General features: G+C 34.1%; 2 protein-coding genes across 3 annotated transcripts; both read left to right on the top strand.

Annotated features, from left to right (window-relative positions):
* Nucleotides 1–3,845: 3,845 nt before the first annotated feature.
* LOC127246097 (uncharacterized) lies at nucleotides 3,846–6,993 on the top strand. The gene is made up of 4 exons (XM_051267306.1): nucleotides 3,846–3,925; nucleotides 4,248–4,441; nucleotides 5,215–5,372; nucleotides 6,534–6,993. Exons 2-4 carry the CDS (start codon nucleotides 4,270–4,272, stop codon nucleotides 6,639–6,641), a joined length of 438 nt encoding a protein of 145 aa, XP_051123263.1. The 5' UTR covers nucleotides 3,846–3,925; nucleotides 4,248–4,269; the 3' UTR covers nucleotides 6,642–6,993.
* Nucleotides 6,994–8,455: 1,462 nt separating this feature from the next.
* LOC127246005 (uncharacterized) lies at nucleotides 8,456–16,668 on the top strand. 2 transcript variants are annotated; one of them, XM_051267161.1, is made up of 6 exons: nucleotides 8,456–8,582; nucleotides 8,828–9,330; nucleotides 10,514–10,691; nucleotides 10,785–10,885; nucleotides 11,055–15,443; nucleotides 16,283–16,668. In XM_051267161.1, exons 2-5 carry the CDS (start codon nucleotides 9,157–9,159, stop codon nucleotides 15,405–15,407), a joined length of 4,806 nt encoding a protein of 1,601 aa, XP_051123118.1. In that variant the 5' UTR covers nucleotides 8,456–8,582; nucleotides 8,828–9,156; the 3' UTR covers nucleotides 15,408–15,443; nucleotides 16,283–16,668. The 2 variants fall into 2 exon arrangements, with proteins under 2 accessions (XP_051123118.1, XP_051123116.1); XM_051267159.1 differs by having other exon boundaries at nucleotides 10,514–10,885.
* Nucleotides 16,669–17,413: the final 745 nt, after the last annotated feature.

Genomic DNA, 17,413 nt, shown 5'->3' with positions numbered 1-17,413 from the left:
CGTCCACCTTAAAAGTTTACATTTATTTTTTGCGTGTTGCTCTTTAAATATTAAATATTATATCAAAATATAGTATAAATTAAGTAAACAAGACAAAAATACTTCTATTAATGTGTTATAATACAAATATAATGATATTTGTATGCAAACTTATACAAATACAATAATATTTTTAATGTTAAGTACAATGACGCAACATGTAAATATAAACTTTTAAAAAGCGGACGGAGGGAGTAATATTCAACCAAAAAATAGTAAACTAAACTTCAAATAGGTAAAATAAAAAAAAATAAAAAAAAAAAGCAATATATATTTCATTTCAAGAAATAGAAATTAAATGCAGTTCACCTAAACCCTAATAATAATATTATGAAGAAGATAAATTTACAGACACATTGGTCTGATTTTAAGAGAGGGACAACTCAGGATTTGAATTTCCTGCTCTATATGTTGTCAATGTTTTAAATTTTTATTAGAAAAAGTACTATTGAATCTATTATAAAAAAAAAAAAAAAAAAAATTAAAATTTAAAATTAAAATTAAAAAAAATTAAAAATTAAAAAAATGTGTGTTCCGCATAAATCACAATCACGAATTCATCTCTACACTGTCAAATCATCTTTTATGAGAATCTTTCTCACCTTTTCTTTATTCATCAAATATTCAATTATGTTATTTTATGACTCTGTTCACCTAAATTACAATACAATAATAATACAATTTCAATATATATAATGTATATTATATTTTTTTATATAGAAATAATATTAAAAATATTTGATACGATTTTTAAACTTTACTTTAAAAAAAAATACTTTAAATTAAAATATTAAACAAATACACAATTTTACATAGTAATTTTTTATTATTTATTAAATAAATTTAATTTTAACCTCAAACTTATGAATTAATTTTTAGTGATATATCTATTATATTATTATTAGCACTTTATATTTCATTAATTAAAGTTATTCTTAAAAAAAATCAAAGGTGTGTTAACCTAATGTTTTTTCCGTTAATTAAAGTTATCAATTCAATATAAAATATTATTCTTTTTTTATATTACGGATACAATACATAACATCAAAAACACAAAGTAAACATTCTCTGAATTACATTTCAAATGAAATCAAAATATATTAAAAAATCAATTTTTATTATATATAAGTATAATTATACTAAATGTCTAAAAGAAGTACTCTCCGTCTCAATATAATATTCTTATTTATTATTTTTATTCGTCCCAAAATAATAGTCTCGTTTTCATAAATAATCATATCACTGTAAAACTACCATTATTTTTTCATTATTATTACACAATTGTCATTATTTTTTACACTAATACACTCACAAAGGCAAAAAAAAAATCTTTTACCCGCACAACACAACCCAAACTATAATTTTAAAACAGAAGGAGTAATATTTTAGATATTTTATTAAGAATAATTAATAATACTCAGAGTTGTACTATATTAATAATCTTAAAATTTGTTATTATTATATTAGACTTATAATCTTAAGTTTGAATATATTAAAATAAATATAAAATTGAATAAACTAAAATAATCATAATCTTATATGGTAAAGACACCTTTAATTAATTATAATTTGGTTGGAAGAGAGGGCATCATATTTATTTTTGAGCAGTTTGTGCAGTGAATGAGAATTGCAGCAAATAAGTGAGCAATGATACTTGAATATTATTATTATTATTATTATTATTATTATTATTATTATTATTGTATCATTTGCTTACTATTACATATACTCTTACAATTTACAATATATTACATAAATGTCACTGTCTTTATATCACATTATACTAATAAGATTATTTTAGTCATTTCTACTTTATTTCTATTACATCTCAATATAATATTAATATTTCTAAAATTACGTGCAAAAAATAAATTGATACTTAATTATAGGACGAATGAAGTATTATTATTCCATAACATAATTATTAAGTACAATCTTTTTAAGATAATTCGTGGGAAAAAAAAATAAGATAAAAGTCATAAGTAAAACAATTAATTTTTTTATATTTGAGCATATTATGTAGAATATGTTTTTTTTTTTAGTGTTTTAGTTTGAATTTTTTATTTTTTTTATAAGGTATAAATGATTTTATCGTATTATAAAAAATAATATTTTGTGTTAGAATTTTTATTTTTTTTTGTAAAAAAATACTTCTTTCGTCAACTTAATTAGTTTACATTTACCTTTTGCGTTGTACTTAACATTAAAAATATCTCTTTATTTGTATAATTTTTTTTTATCTAAATATTATTATATTTGTATTATAAAACACTAATAGACGTATATTTTTGTTATTTTTCTTTGATTTGGCATATATTTTGATATAATAATTAATATTCAAATATCAAAAGCGCAAAAAATAAATATCAACTCTGTAAGCAACTCTGTAAGCAGACTGTGGGAGTATATAATATAAATATTGAGAATAAGTATCAAAATAAATTTGGGTGGATGATTTTTTTTAATGAAAAAAAAAATTATTCAATATAAAAATTAAAAAAAAAAAAAAAAAAACATATCCAAATGAGATTGCTTTCCATTTTATCTCATACAAATATTCTAAGTATTTATTATCCCAATATATAGTGTGTAATAAAAAAAAATAAAAAAGAAAGAATGAATATTCCTTACTTTCCAACTCTCAAAATTCCCTACTTTTTATTGCTTTGTCACAGATAATGTTACTTATTATTTAAAAAAAAAAAACGCTACAAAAGCGTTGTAATAGATTTTACATTGGTTGGATAGTATATATATATATATATATATTTCGTGTCAATTCAAAATATTTTTTTATTATTTTTATTTTTCTTATTTAATTTTTTTATTTTGGTAAAAATAATCATAATTAATAATAAAATATTTTTAAATTTTTATAAAATTTAAAATATATCATTATATATACAACTTTTTATAGGTAAAAATATAAATTTTTTTTATACATTTTCATTAATCAGTAAAATATTATTATATTTTAATATATTAGTATTGTATTAAATATATATTGAAAAAATATTTGAATTTGTAGATTCTCTTTATATCAATGAGTTGTTTACTTTGTATTTTTGAATAAATATATTATTTTTATGTTAATTATGAAAAATTATAATATACTTTTTTTTTTTATTTTTTGTCTTTTTTAAAATTTAATTTTATTAAAAAACAGTTAATTTCAATTTTGATTTTATTTAGATATATATGTATTATTTATATTGTGTAAAAAATTATGGGTTCTTTCATTTTATTTTATTTTATTTTTATGAATCTATTTTTTTATAGTAGAACTGAAAATTTAAGTTGGTAATATAAAATATAATATTTTAGATTGAATTTTTAAATTTTTTATAAATAGATAAATTTTGAATTTATTCACTTTTGTATTTTTGTGGACTCTACTGTTCCCTCAACCATTCGAACCGGCGGTTCATGGTCGGAGAAAAAAAAAATTCAAAATCAATTTTTGGTTACAACCGCATGTTAAAAATAATTTAGCAAGTCTAAGTTTAGCTGATAATAATAATAAACAGATATAATTATTAAATACAAATAAATATACCAATGTGCTATTTAAAAAAATAAAATAAAATATTATAAATAAATTGTATAAATAAGTTGTGGAAAACACAAATAAACAAATTCTTATTGGTTCAAAATTTAATTATTTTTGTTTCACTCAATGGCCCAACTGTGCAGCTTAGAGTCAGCTTTTCAAAATAGCCCAAATTATCAAAAAATGGTCCAAACAAAATGGGCTTTTAGAAATTTGTTATTTGGGCCAATAATAATAATTATTATTAATTATTTTTTCTGTGTTTATTTTGTGCATTTCTTTCTTCCTCCGCCTTCGGCCCTGCGGCGGCGACGCACTGTCGATCACCCTTTTCCGGTGAGTTCTATAGCTTATTCCATTTGATTCGCGAACGTATTTACATGTAGTTTTTAAGCTTACCTGAAATTGGGTGTGCAGGAGAGATTTTGGATTGAGGGAGGTTTTGGTAGGGTTTATACTTAATACCGATTTTGAGATTCTGGATTGTTAAGAAAATGAGATAGATTTCGGTTATTGACGTGAATGTGGATTTACATTTCGTATTTTTGTAGGGGAAATTGCTCGGAAAGAGCTTAATTTTGTGTGTGATGAATTACGGTCTGGACTTGTCAATGTTTATTAATTTGTCGATTTTTATTTTTTTGTTTTGTTGGTGCAGAGCGCTATTTGCCTCTGAAGAAATGTTTCTGAGACGAGTATTTGGAAGGACTCTGTTTGCCGCGGCCAAATCGGAGGCTTCAGCTGCTCCGGCGGGAGCTGCAGCTGCAGCTTCTTCTACAGCTCCGCGTAATCCACTTGAGGAGTTCTTTGAGGCTGATAGAAATCCAGAGAACAAGAAGCGTGTGATCTATGGTAAAGAAGTTATTTCTTTGGGTGATTTGGGGCTATTTTGTGCTATTATTGATTCTTTAGATTGTGTTGCTTGTCTATACATTTTGTCATTTTTCTTAGTTTTATAAGTTATGAATATAGGAGCAAGCTCCCATCATTTTTCTTAGTTTTATAAGTTCTTTCTTTGGGTGATTTGGGGTTATTTTGTGCTAAAATGTATATTTTAGTCAAGCAAACAAATTTGCGAAATGCATTCGACATTTTCCTAGCAAAGCTATTCTTTTTTTTTTTTGTATTACAGAATAGGTTTGCATTTTTTGTTCATGTTTAGTAATTGAGCTATGTACCAATTCAATATAGAGTTGATCAGAGTTCGATTGCATAGATTTGTATGAACAATGTTATTTTTTTAGTTAAATGATGTAAAATATAAGAAAGTTCTCTGTATGTCTTGAAGTTGGACTGTTTTTGAGGTTGCCTGTACAGTTTTGGGCCGAGATTATTTTGACGCTTGTTGTACTTTCTATGAAATTGTGACTAAAAACACTAGCGAAAATATCTGACTTAGCCATCCCCAGACGGAAGTTCACTACACTGCTCACCAAATTCTTGTTTTCGTATGTGTTTTTCATCTTGATTTCTAAATTCCGTTGCATGTTTGAATAAATTAAACATGAAGAATATTGTCGTTGGTATGCCGTGGATCTTTTTAAATAGTCAAGCTTTAGCCAATTAGTTTCATTTCATCTTTTAAAGAAAATTATAACTGAAGGACAATTTTAAATTTTACTCAGGTAGGAGTTGGAAGGCATCGGAACTACGCCTCAAATCTTGGGATGACCTCCAGAAGCTGTGGTATGTTCTGCTAAAGGAGAAGAACATGTTGATGACTCAGCGTCAGATGCTGCAGGCTCAAAACCTTCGGTTTCCTAACCCTGAACGAATTCCCAAGGTATCTTTAGTACTCTGATAACTTTGCTTCGCATGCCATTTGATGAAGAAATAAATTTTATTCACATCCACATAGTAATAGATTACACTCGCGAATAGTTTTCGTGCTCTTGGTTGATGTAGAATGTGGCTGTTAAACCCTCATAGCATATACACATTTAATCGGAACTATAACATTATTAGTCACACTAGAAAGCCTCATTTCAATTTCAATATCAATATCAATTTCAATTTCAATCCCAAAATTTAATTATTTTAATATCTATCCTGCAATTTATGCTTGTTTCAGATTAAATTCAATTTGAAGAACTCCAGATTTTTGTTATGTATGAATTTTGCTTTGAGCTTTACATGCACATGTATGAAAAAGAGTGATGGATAGTAAACTGTTACCGGGAATTTGATTACAGTTCTGTTTTTTTCAGCAAAAATTTTTTTGTGCAACTAAAATTGATGCATTTTGGACTTGAATTGAAATTTGATGTAAATTGTGGGACTAGAATTATAAGCCATGAACTTATGCAATTAAAATTCAAATGAGCCCTTGACTTAGACCAAAAATGTCGGTGTGTACCTTAGTATTTTGAATTTTGAAAATTATGATGTGAATGTGTGCACTTAATGTAATATTTTGAATGAAATTGGCGTAGGATGTGTTGTTTCGCTAAAGGAAAATTGAAACTCAACTGTAGATTGAATAGTACGAAAATGAAAATGATAATACAAATAAACACGACTATATTGCTATACTTAATGGTTTTTAGGATATTGCAATTGTTTATGAGCGATTTCAAATATACAGCATTTGCAATAGTTATCTATATCAATGCTGTTTTTTTCTTCCTTATGTATCGATTATTTCTTATTAGTGAATTCAAATTCATATTATTTTAGAAATATTCGTAGCGGGACATTCCATGTTCGATCACATGAACTTTAGTTGCTTTGCCGTTATCACGGACACATTTAATCAGAAAGAAAACGACTATTAAGCTGACAAAAAAAAGAACACTTCATATGCACTCATCATTTCTATATATAACTCATTTGTGCCTTTGGTCTACCATTTCTCGTCTATCTTGTTTTGTTGCGCGCACACAATCCGCAATTAATGACATCCATGTAATGATATCTTGCCGGGACTCGATTTTGACTTTCACAGGTGCGAAAGTCAATGTGTCGGATCAAACATGTGCTCACCGAGCGAGCCATTGAAGAACCCGACCCTAGGAGGTCCGCGGAAATGAAAAGGATGATCAATGCCTTGTAAGTTCCTCCTTTCATTTCAATATCTCCTCTTTTTCGCCGCCCCGTCGTCGCCGACCTCGTCAGAAATTTAAAAATTTAAAAATTTAAAAATTTTAGATCTTGAGAATTTACTACTTTCTTCAAATTTCTACATTGATGCTGTGATGAATTTTATCTGATACTATCATTGAGCATCTGCAGCTGGTAATACTGTTACACTCAGGGTACAACCATGGTTGCACAGGGTACAACCTGGGCTCATTTTTCTTTACTTATTGGGCTTGGGCCTAATTTATTTTGGGCCGAAATAAATTCGTACGGGTCTGTTAAATTGTGTTTTAGGGTATTTTGAATTTTTAAATATAATACTTAATGGAATTAAATTTAAAATTGAATAATATTTTCTTTAATGTAATTTTCAATATTTATTACCATAGAATACGATTAGACCCACAAGAGGAATCGTAATAAATATTAAAATCAAAATTTTGAAAAGGGGAAATAATTATTATGTCACACTCATTTACCATTTATTTCTTTTTTCCACTTTATTGATAAATGCGATCCAATATCCTTCATAATTAATTCATGACTTGAAGCAAAGGTACGTTTGTTCTTGTTTTAACCATATTTTTGTATAATTTGATTAATAATAGATTCTTTTATTTATTTACTAAAATATATTGTGTTTATAATTAAATTTAATATATCAAAGCACTTACTATTTGTACGTTAGATTTTGATTTTGATTTTACTATTTTTATTTTTTTTTTATTTTCAAAAATATTGAATTAAATATTTATTTTTGCTTATTATATTGAATTAAAATTTAATTTTATATTCAAAATATTAAGTTAATACATATTTGTATGTCATTGAATAACTATTCAAATTCAAAATTTTCATATTAAAAACCAAAATTCAAAACAAAAAAATTCCACACACAAATACACCCTTAAATTGTGTTTGCCCTTTTTATTAAAAAAAAAAAAAGAAAAAAAAAAAGAATACTATTTTTTAATTTAGAGTTTGCACTACTTATTTACATATTATTATTTTTATATTAAACAATAGTAATATGAATAATTTTATTTTTTACTACAAATTAATATTTAAAAATTTACTTGAAAAAACAAATAATGCTAAGGAAGTATCAGATTTGATGCATACAATTTTGTCAATACAAAATTCAACAAAATATTCATGACACAACTGTAATATTACAATTATGCAAAAAGTAAAATTATTTTATTACATAAATATACTATCCAATTAATGCAAAAAAATAAAAATAAATCTAAACCATGGTTACTTGAGGCAACCTTTTTTTGCAAAGCAGGTCATGTGCACTAAAGTTTTTGTCCCATAACAAAACTAACCCATAGTAAGGGGAGACAACCTTAATGCCACGTCACATGCCACCACACTGTGTGTCCGAAGTGAAATACCAAGAATGCCCCTGCTGGCGGTGTGGACCCGCGGGTGACGCTATCACGACCCACCATAGAGAAGAGAAAACCAACAAAGAGCCCAGATTTGGAAAATTCCAAAACCCGATAGTAACAGTCAACTCAGTGCCCTTTTCAGTGCAGTCACCGTCCGCCGTTGGGTGCCTCCGCGGGTGAGATTATCATTGCTCTTTAAACCCTGCCCGTCCTGCCCGTCCTGCCCGACTCGGCAATCGGTTGGGAGTAGTACCCCGAAGTACAACTCCACAGCACAACCGGGGTCGCCTTTTGCCGTCTGACGAGACGAGTCCCACACGACGTCGTTTTCATTTTTTAGTTTTTTAGTTTTCATTTTATTTTATTTCTTTTTATTTTTCTTTTTATTTTTTTCACTCACCTATACATACAGCGGCTTGTCTCTATATCTCACCACTTTCTCTCTCTTTCTTTCTCTCTCTATCCCTCTGGTATCTCCCCGATGTTCTCTCCGTTGCCAAATCGAAAAAAATCCGCAGGTCAAGCCTTCGATATCTCTATTTTTCTGCCCTCTCTCTCTACTTATCTGCATCTCTGTCTGTGTATCTGTGTTTTTGTGCAGGTGGATACTTGTTTGTGTGTTCACACTTGTTTTTTTTATTTGTTAATCGCTTTTGGTCGGAACCTTTCGTTTCGTTGTTGTATATGTGTTTGTAACTGTTTTGGTTGTTCGATTGGTGTTGTTTGATTTTCGATCTGAAAGTTTTGAACTGGAATTTGATAGGTTTTAGATCGGGGAAATCGAAGCCCTAGAATGTGGTGAAGTAGGGTAAGTTAGGGTTTCGTTGTAATTGGAGCGATCTAGGGTTTATTCGGTGGCTGGTTTCGAAATTCCTGTTGGATTACGGCGAATTGAATAGATTTTGGTTTTTTGGGGGTTAACCTAATCGGGTTACCGCAAGCGTGAGGATTTGGGTGAAGTGAGATATCAGTTTGGGGACGAATTGAGGGTTTTTGTGGTGGAGATTGAGGGCGAATTGAAGGATTTGATATTTGAAGTTGGGAATTGGGAATTGGGAATAGTTGGGAAAATGCAAAAGAGCAAATTTTATTATGCGTGGGAGGGTTCAGCGGGAGGTTTGGAGCTGTAGGAATTTGAGGACTAGTAGTCAGCACATGCATTCGGCCCTTCCCTTGGTGACTTCCGAGAATAGCGTAGCTGTATCGAGCAACAATCAATCTGTTCCTGCTTCCATCACAAGAGTTTCGAGTGATTCCTTCTTCAAGGTATTGACTTGGTGGGTTGTTTAACTTATTCTTTAAGTGTTAATGCTTTAATTGGTTGTATTGGCTGTTTATTTGGTTATTATGATTTGGCTGACGCACGATGTCTTCGTATTACATGCGAGTATGATGATGATGTGGGTGTATGAGATGACTATGAAGTGATGTTTGTTGTGTTGTCGTAATTGTTGATTTTAATGTTCGACGTGCCTGCTTGAAGTTCTCGAATAATGTTAGCGTCTTTGTTGAAAGGGTGCTTGCTTACACTGTTGAAATGATGATATGCTTGCGCTTTGACAGGGTTATTGTTTGATGAGTTTTCATGATCATTCTTCCATATGCTTTCTATGTCGTAGCGTATTGTCCTTTCAGTGACGCATCTGTTGCTGCCATTTCACGCAATACGTAAAGAGAAATGTGATATGATTGTCGTGTTTTAAGTTGCTGACGACATAATATATTTAGTATGGTCAATTGATTTTTCTTCTTTCCTGTGTGGAGAATCTTAAATGTGTTTGAAAAGGGCTGATGTTAATGAGTTTTGTTCGTTCTGTTGGTAATGTTGGTGACAAAATCAATGGTTATGGGTGTGTATTTATTTCAGTATATCGCACTTTCTTGAATATTTCTTCATTTGAGTATATATGTTCATTCAATGGTCCTGACCGCTTCTTCACTGAATTTATATGAAGCGCCTATTGGTTGCGCAAGGCCGAAATTTATTTGCGAATGTGATGTCAGCGTAATCATGTGCAATTACCCTAAACAAAGCGCTCCGGTGGTGGCGAAAATGGAATTTTATTTGCCAAAATGAAAGTAAATACAATCTCTTGGTGCATACAACCTAATTAAGAATTCATTCTCCACCTCAGTCACCCTTTCTTTCAATGTTTCCTTATGCATTTGCGTGTTGGTTACGGAGTCTTCATTTCCAACATCTTAATCATTGTTCTATTGTTTTTTAATGCTAATTTCATTACAGTGAAAGTGTATTTGAACTTAGGCGATTAAGAAAATTATAGTGAATCTATGTTTTTTGCCCTCTATGCATTAGCAAGCTAGCTTTCTTTGAAATATTGAGTATGTGCAACATCCTTAATCATCTGTATACTTACTTTCTATACCATGTTTTTATTTTACAGGCACATATTTCATGGAGAATTAATTGTTCTTCCACTTCTTGCAGGACGGTCGGAAGATTAGTGTTGGAGATTGTGCACTTTTTGAACCCCCGCAAGATTCCCCCCCGTTCATTGGTCTGATTCGTCGGTTTGCAGAAAGCAAGGATAATAATTTGCTGTTAAGTGTTAATTGGCTTTATCGACCTGCTGAAATAAAGCTTGGTAAAGGCTTTGTTGTAGAAGGTGCACCAAACGAGATATTCTATTCATTTCATAGGGACGAGATTCCTGCTGCATCTCTACTTCATCCGTGTAAAGTTGCATTTCTTCCTAAAGGTGTAGGACTTCCTGCTGGGACAGCATCTTTTGTTTGCCGAAGAGTTTATGATATCACGAACAAGCGTTTATGGTGGCTGACAGACCAGGATTATATTAATGTTAGTTGACATTCTTCTTTATCAAATATTTCCCATATTTCTATGAAGTGAGTGCGTGAATTGGGTTGGTGGCAAGTAGGGTGTTTTTTAGGATTTCTGTGCCTTTGGAATATAATTTTTTAGTACGACTTACACTTACTGATAATAGCATCCTTTACCAATCTTACAGGAACGACAAGAAGAAGTAGACCAGCTTCTGCACAAAACAAGGGAAGAAATGCATGCTACATTGCAACCTGATGGCCGTTCTCCAAAGCAAGTACATGGTCCAACATCGACCTCACAACTGAAGCCTGCATCTGATAGCGGTCAGAACAGTGGTGCCTCTTCACATTCTCAAGTAAAGGGGAAAAAGAGGGAAAGAGGGGATCATGCGGAACCTGTCAAACGAGACCGCAATCTAAGGAGTGATGATGGTGACTCTTTTTCGAATAAAATTGATAATCTGAAATCGGAGATCACAAAAATAACAGAAAAAGGAGGACTTGTGGAGTTGGAAGGTGTTGAGAAGCTTGTCCAATTGATGCAGCCGGATAGAACTGAGAAAAAGTTGGATTTGGGAAGCCGTTCCATTCTTGCTGGTGTAATAGCTGCAACTGATAATGTTGATTGCCTAAATTGGTTTGTGCAGCTTAGGGGTTTACCTGTATTGGATGAGTGGCTGCAAGATGTTCATAAGGGAAAGATTGGAGATGGGAATGGTTTGAAGGTTTCAGATAAATCTGTGGAGGAATTTCTTGTAGTGTTACTCCGGGCACTGGATAAAGTTCCAGTTAATCTTCAAGCTCTTCAAACGTGTAACATTGGCAGATCAGTTAATCATTTAAGATCACACAAGAACTTGGAAATTCAGAAGAAGGCAAGAAGTTTAGTGGACACATGGAAGAAACGCGTTGAAGCTGAAATGATTAGTATCGATGCGAAGAATACAACATCACATGGTCCTGTGTGGCCTCCAAAATCACGCATTCCAGATGCTCCTCATAGTGGAAACAGAACACCAACTGGGTCTGATCCAAGCCCAAAAGGTTTGGTTTCACAGAATTCTGCATCGAAAATTCCTTCAGCAAGGTCTCCACATGGGGACAGTAATATGAAATCTGCTACTTCATCTCCTGGACATGCGAAATCATCATCACCTTCATCTGGTAAGGAAAGCCTGCCAAGAATTTCTGTCGGTGGCACTCCTGATTCTCCTGTTGTTCGGGAGGACAGGAGTAGCAGTTCTAATCAGTCTCATAACTGTACCCATTCTGTCCCAGTGAAGGAAGAAGGAAAAAGTAGTGCCGTGGCTCCAGTGACTGGTAATAAAATGTCTGGCAGTAGCACCCGTAGTCGAAAAGCTAGTGGTTTTCCTGGGTCACCAGCAACTGGAAGTCAGAAAGAGATAACCTCCACTAGAAGTTCTTCTACACAGAAGAGCACTGCATCAGAAAAGCTGTCTCATCCTTCCTTGAGTAGTGAAAAGGAAAAGGCTCTTGAGGGGCCTCAAACTGAGGGGGCCAGTGGCAATAAGGTTATTGTTAAGATACCTTTCCGAGTACGCAGTCCTGCTCATGGAGCTGTTGGAGAGTCTCTAGAAGATTCTTCCACTGTAAACAGCCAAGTTTCCTCTCCTGTGCATCCTGATAAACAGGAGCAGTTTCACCGCCCATCAGAGGACAAAAGAGAGACTCACCGCGATAATGTTGGTTCAGGCATGAATATGAATACATGGAAAAATGATGATGTAAAAGATGCTGTGACAGGATCTGCTGAAGGTGCTATATCACCTGCACCTCTTCCTGATGAAGAACAAAGTATGACCACTGAAGACTCGGTGAGGTTAAGTGAAGCACCCTCAACAAATCAAGTAAAATCTGGAAAGCTTCACCCATCGTCTTTCAGTCCCATGAATGCTTTGATTGAGAGCTGTGTTAAGTATTCTGAAGCAAATACCCCATATATCGAAGATGATGGTGGAATGGACTTACTTGCCAGTGTGGCTACTGGAGAAATGTCAAGATCGGGCTTGGTTTCACCTGCTGATTCTACTGAACAAGGTACACCTGCAGTTCAGGAAGTTGGTGATGAGGTAAAATCTAAGCCTTGCCCTGAAAATAATGCTGAAGGAGTTCAAATCCAGTTTGGAAATGATGCTGAAAGCAAAGACAAGAAGCCAGCTGTTTCAGATGGTGGTTCGTGGTCTGACAATGGATTGCATTTATCTAAAGATGCACTACCTGGTTACTCTGGCGACAGAAAATGTGCTGCATCGAAGAGTTCTGAAGAACTTGTTGGAGAGGGCAATAGGCAATTTGATTCCAGCATGGATGCGGAAGGCAAGGCTGATGTTAAGATGGAAATGAAAGAAAAGTTGAATCTGAAAACCGGTACATCTCTGGCACCCTCGGCACTTGCAGAGAAAGTGAGAGGTGGTGAACCAAATGAAGGACTTCAGGGGGTAAATGGGACTTCGTGCTCAGCTGCTAGTGATAATATTGTGAACTGCAAATCAGGTGGAGGTAATTTTATGATTAGACAGGAAAAAGCGATTGTGGATACTCTAGAGGAAGGAAAGACAGTTGCCGGAGATGTAGCGTCAGATCTATCATCTCATCGTGAACAGAAAGATGACACAAATGAAGGGCAGGAAGCGAGAAGTTTACAGCACACTATAACTTCTGAGTTTGCAGAAAGAGCTAATGATGAAAAATTGAAGTCGGTGTTGGAAGCTAGTGATCATGCCAAAGATGAAGAGCGTAATGAAAATGATTCGAAGAATAGCTTAGGGAAGTCTGACAAATTGAAGCTGGAGATGGAGGTGGATGGCAAAGCAGCTAGTGAGGTCCATAGCTCAGTTAGTTTGTGCTATTCATCAAATGAACTGAAGAATCATCAGAAGGAGGTCAGTGGAGAAAACAAGGTAGTTCTGGAGCATATTTCAGTCTCGGAGATGGTTGGTACTACTGAACGTGAAGACTTGAAGGACAAAACGAAAGGAACCAGACCTGTCAACAAGCAACCAGATGAAGCAGATGGGCATCCGTCCTCTGCCGCTGCAACAACATCAGATGTTGATGTCAAAATGAAGTTCGACTTAAATGAAGGGGTTGTTTCTGACGAAGGCAAATTTGGGGAGCCTGTTAATTTATTGTCCTCAGACACAGCAACTGTCCAAATGATTAACTCTCTGGCATTCCCTGTGAATTCCACCCCCAGCGGCCATACTGCCTCCATTACTATTGCTGCGGCAGCAAAAGGTTCCTTTGTTCCTCCAGAAGTGCTCAGAAATAAAGGGGAACTTGGATGGAAGGGATCTGCAGCTACCAGTGCATTCCGGCCTGCTGAGCCCCGCAAAGCTCTTGAAATATCATCGAGTTCAGCAAATATATCATGCCCTGAGGCTTCTAGCAGTAAAAGTGGTCGATTTCCATTAGACATTGATTTGAATGTACCAGATGAAACAGCTCTCGAGGAAATGGCTTCCCAAGATGCTGCTTTTGCTGTTGCCTCAACAACTAATTTTACTAGCAATCGAGCTCTGCTATCCAATGATGCCCCAGGTTCTTCTACAACAGTTCGAGGCTCATCAGGTGGGCTGGATCTTGATTTGAATAGAGTTGATGAAGCAAGTGATAATGGGATCTGCTCCACCAGCGGCATTTACAAAGGAGAAGCACCTGCTGTGCATGTTAAGCCTTCCGGTAGTTTGCCTTGTGGTGACACCCGGAGGGATTTTGACCTCAATGATGGGCCTGGGGTCGATGAAGCTTGTGTTGAACCATTCTCTATCAATCATCAAATCAAAGGTGTTATGCCACCTCAGTTGTCTTCGATGGGCCTTAGAATGAACACAGCGGGGCAGGGGAGTTTCTCTTCTTGGTTTCCAGCTGGGAATACTTACTCAACCATAGCAGTTCCTTCGATGTTACCTGATCGAGGGGAACATACTCTTCCAGCTTATCCACAGGCTGCAACTCAGCGACCATATGCCCCTTCCGAAGTTACTGCATTTGCTCCAGATGTTTTTCGAGGATCAGTGTTATCATCTTCTCCTGCTGTATCTTTCCCCTCAAGCTCCTTTCCATACCCTGTCTTTCCTTTTGGCACTAGTTTTCCTCTCCCTTCGGCTTCTTTTTCAGTTGGGGCAGCTCCATATCCGGATTCTTCCTCTGGCCCAAGGCTGTTTGCACCTCCCGTACATTCACAGCTTCTGGGACCTGTTGGTTCAGTTTCTTCCCAATTTCAGAGGCCTTACATGGTAAGCCTTCCTGACAGCAGCAATCATGGATTGGAGAACAACAGAAAGTGGGGCCGACAAGGCCTGGACCTGAATGCGGGACCTGGAGCTGTGGAAAGTGAAGTCAGGGAGGAGATGTTTTCTCTGTCATCAGCTCAACATTCGGCTGCCAATTCACAAGCGTTGGCTGAGGATCAGGCTAGGATATATTCAGTTACAAGTGGCGTTATGAAGAGGAAGGAGCCCGAAGGAGGGTGGGAGAACGAGAACTTCAGATACAAGCAGCCTTCTTGGCAGTAGGAGTCTGAACTTTGAAAATTCATATCCTGATGTCCTGTAAGTACTCTTCTTTCCATTCCTAAATGCTTTCTACGCTAACTGCCTGTCCTACATAAAGTTAATCCCATCAATGTCATGTCATATTATTAATACTCCATTTCATGTGTGTGGACAAACTGTTTTACTGAATTCAAATGCTGAAGAAAGTTTGCATGCTCTTACTTGCCATAAATAAGCAGCCCGACCGTGATGTTTAGTTATGATATGTCTCTAACATGGAAATCTTGGTTCCTTCCATTGTCAAGGATTGCATGATGCTCTTACTAATGTTTTCGAATGTTATTTTAGTTGTACGATGGAATTTGGTTTCTGGCACAATCTTTTCTTTGATTTTGCTAATCTTGTGATTCTCACAAGTTTAAGTGTCGTTTTGTTTTTGTATTGTTTTTCTATTCTTCTTTGGGGATAGCTTTCTTCCTGAATTTTTGTGAAATCTTTATACATCCTCTAAACCTGTTAATTTCTTTCTCAATTAGAAGTATCTATGTATATTGTAATTTGTAAATGCTTATAGAATTATTGCTAAAAGTTGTGTAAGGTTGTAACACAATAGATGAAAATTTTGAATGTGATGTTAAACATTTGTTCGTCAAGGTTTACCAACTACTTGTTCTCTAGTTTGGGAGCAAATCTGTAGACCCTTTGATGGATACCTTGGAAGGCTGAACGCTAAGTGATTCTAGTCCGATAATTGAAAATTTCTCATGTCTCTGCATATTGTCTGTTCCACCACCGTCCTCTATTTCATTTGCTGTATGTTTCAGATAGATTGACAACAGTTATTGCACTTATCTAGCGATTATATCTGATTAGTTAATGATTCTTCTGTTTTACAGACAAGTGGATTGTGAGCATGCCGTGTTCAGTTCATGCCCGCCTCTTCTGCATGTCTACCATATAATCTGCTTTCCATACTGCCCTGGCCTGTAGATATTTTCGGTGCAGAAAGAATTAACTTTCTTCTGGTGGGATAGAGGGTACTGAAGATGATTTGATGATGTGCATAAATAGTTTGTTGCAACATATCTCTCTGGCTCCTAATTATTTCTGAGGATGCTGTTTTATCTTTAGAACTGAGAAGAGCAAAAAAAAACAAAAAAAAAGTCGAAGCCCCTGTGAACTTCATATTTTTGCTTTTTCTTTTTAAACTTTTTTTCCTTTTATCCATCATTAACTTTGATACACCTCTTTTTTCATCTTAAATTAGATTTTTTAGCTTAAATTCGATACTAATCATTCTCATTATCTTTCTTTGGTTTTACATTTTATTTTGTCGTATATGCTCATCTCTCCTGGAATATTTACTTTTTATAGTGTAAGAGGTTCGAAACAACGTGCTCTGTGTTAGACAGGATAGTTTTATGCAGGTTTCGACTCTTTCTAGTCCTGAAAATGGCTCGGCTAGTGTGAGGTGGATTTGAAATTATGTCGCAATTGGTCTTGATTGGTTCCGACTTTTTCTAGTCCTAACTTACATGGCTAGCGCGAATCAAGATAAAAATTTTGTGCAAGTTTCAATTGTTTTAGTGTAATGAGTTTCTTACTCTTAAATGTTCTAGCTAGTATAGAGTGAGATTGAAATTTTTGTGTAAGTTTCGATCATTCTTTCTTGGTTTCGACCTTTTCTACACCCCTAAGTGGCTTGGCTAGTGCCAAGCAAGAGAGAAATTGTGTTAAGTTTCAGTTATTATCGGCGCTCTCTAGTTCTAAAATGGCACGGCAAGTGCGAAAGTGATGGAATTTAGGGAGAATGAAGTTTCGACTAAGCTTCATATCTTCTTGATTTTGACTTGCCCTGGCTAGTTCCAAGTGGCATTCGAATATCTTGCAAGTTAAATTGCTCTTAATTTCGGCTCAAGTTTAGGTGTCGAAAACTTGCATCTAACTTTAGACTAGAGATATATGCATAAGCTTTGTAAGGCTTTTTGGCTTCACAATCATGTGTAGGCTATCGAACCTTACACAGG

This window comes from Andrographis paniculata, unplaced genomic scaffold (assembly GCF_009805555.1).
Source record: "Andrographis paniculata isolate CXL003 unplaced genomic scaffold, ASM980555v1 Contig26END, whole genome shotgun sequence".
Taxonomy (NCBI): domain Eukaryota; kingdom Viridiplantae; phylum Streptophyta; class Magnoliopsida; order Lamiales; family Acanthaceae; genus Andrographis; species Andrographis paniculata.
The sequence above is the reverse complement of the archived record's forward strand: the minus strand, read 5'-3'. Positions and strand labels throughout refer to the sequence as shown.

Coding starts and splice junctions, on each gene's coding strand:
- LOC127246097 (XM_051267306.1), top strand. CDS start 4,270: ATGTTTCTGAGACGAGTATTTGGAAGGACTCTGTTTGCCGCGGCCAAA. Junction 4,442..5,214: donor CAAGAAGCGTGTGATCTATG/GTAAAGAAGTTA, acceptor AATTTTACTCAG/GTAGGAGTTGGAAGGCATCG. Junction 5,373..6,533: donor ACCCTGAACGAATTCCCAAG/GTATCTTTAGTA, acceptor TGACTTTCACAG/GTGCGAAAGTCAATGTGTCG.
- LOC127246005 (XM_051267159.1), top strand. CDS start 9,157: ATGCGTGGGAGGGTTCAGCGGGAGGTTTGGAGCTGTAGGAATTTGAGG. Junction 9,331..10,513: donor CGAGTGATTCCTTCTTCAAG/GTATTGACTTGG, acceptor CACTTCTTGCAG/GACGGTCGGAAGATTAGTGT. Junction 10,886..11,054: donor CAGACCAGGATTATATTAAT/GTTAGTTGACAT, acceptor CCAATCTTACAG/GAACGACAAGAAGAAGTAGA.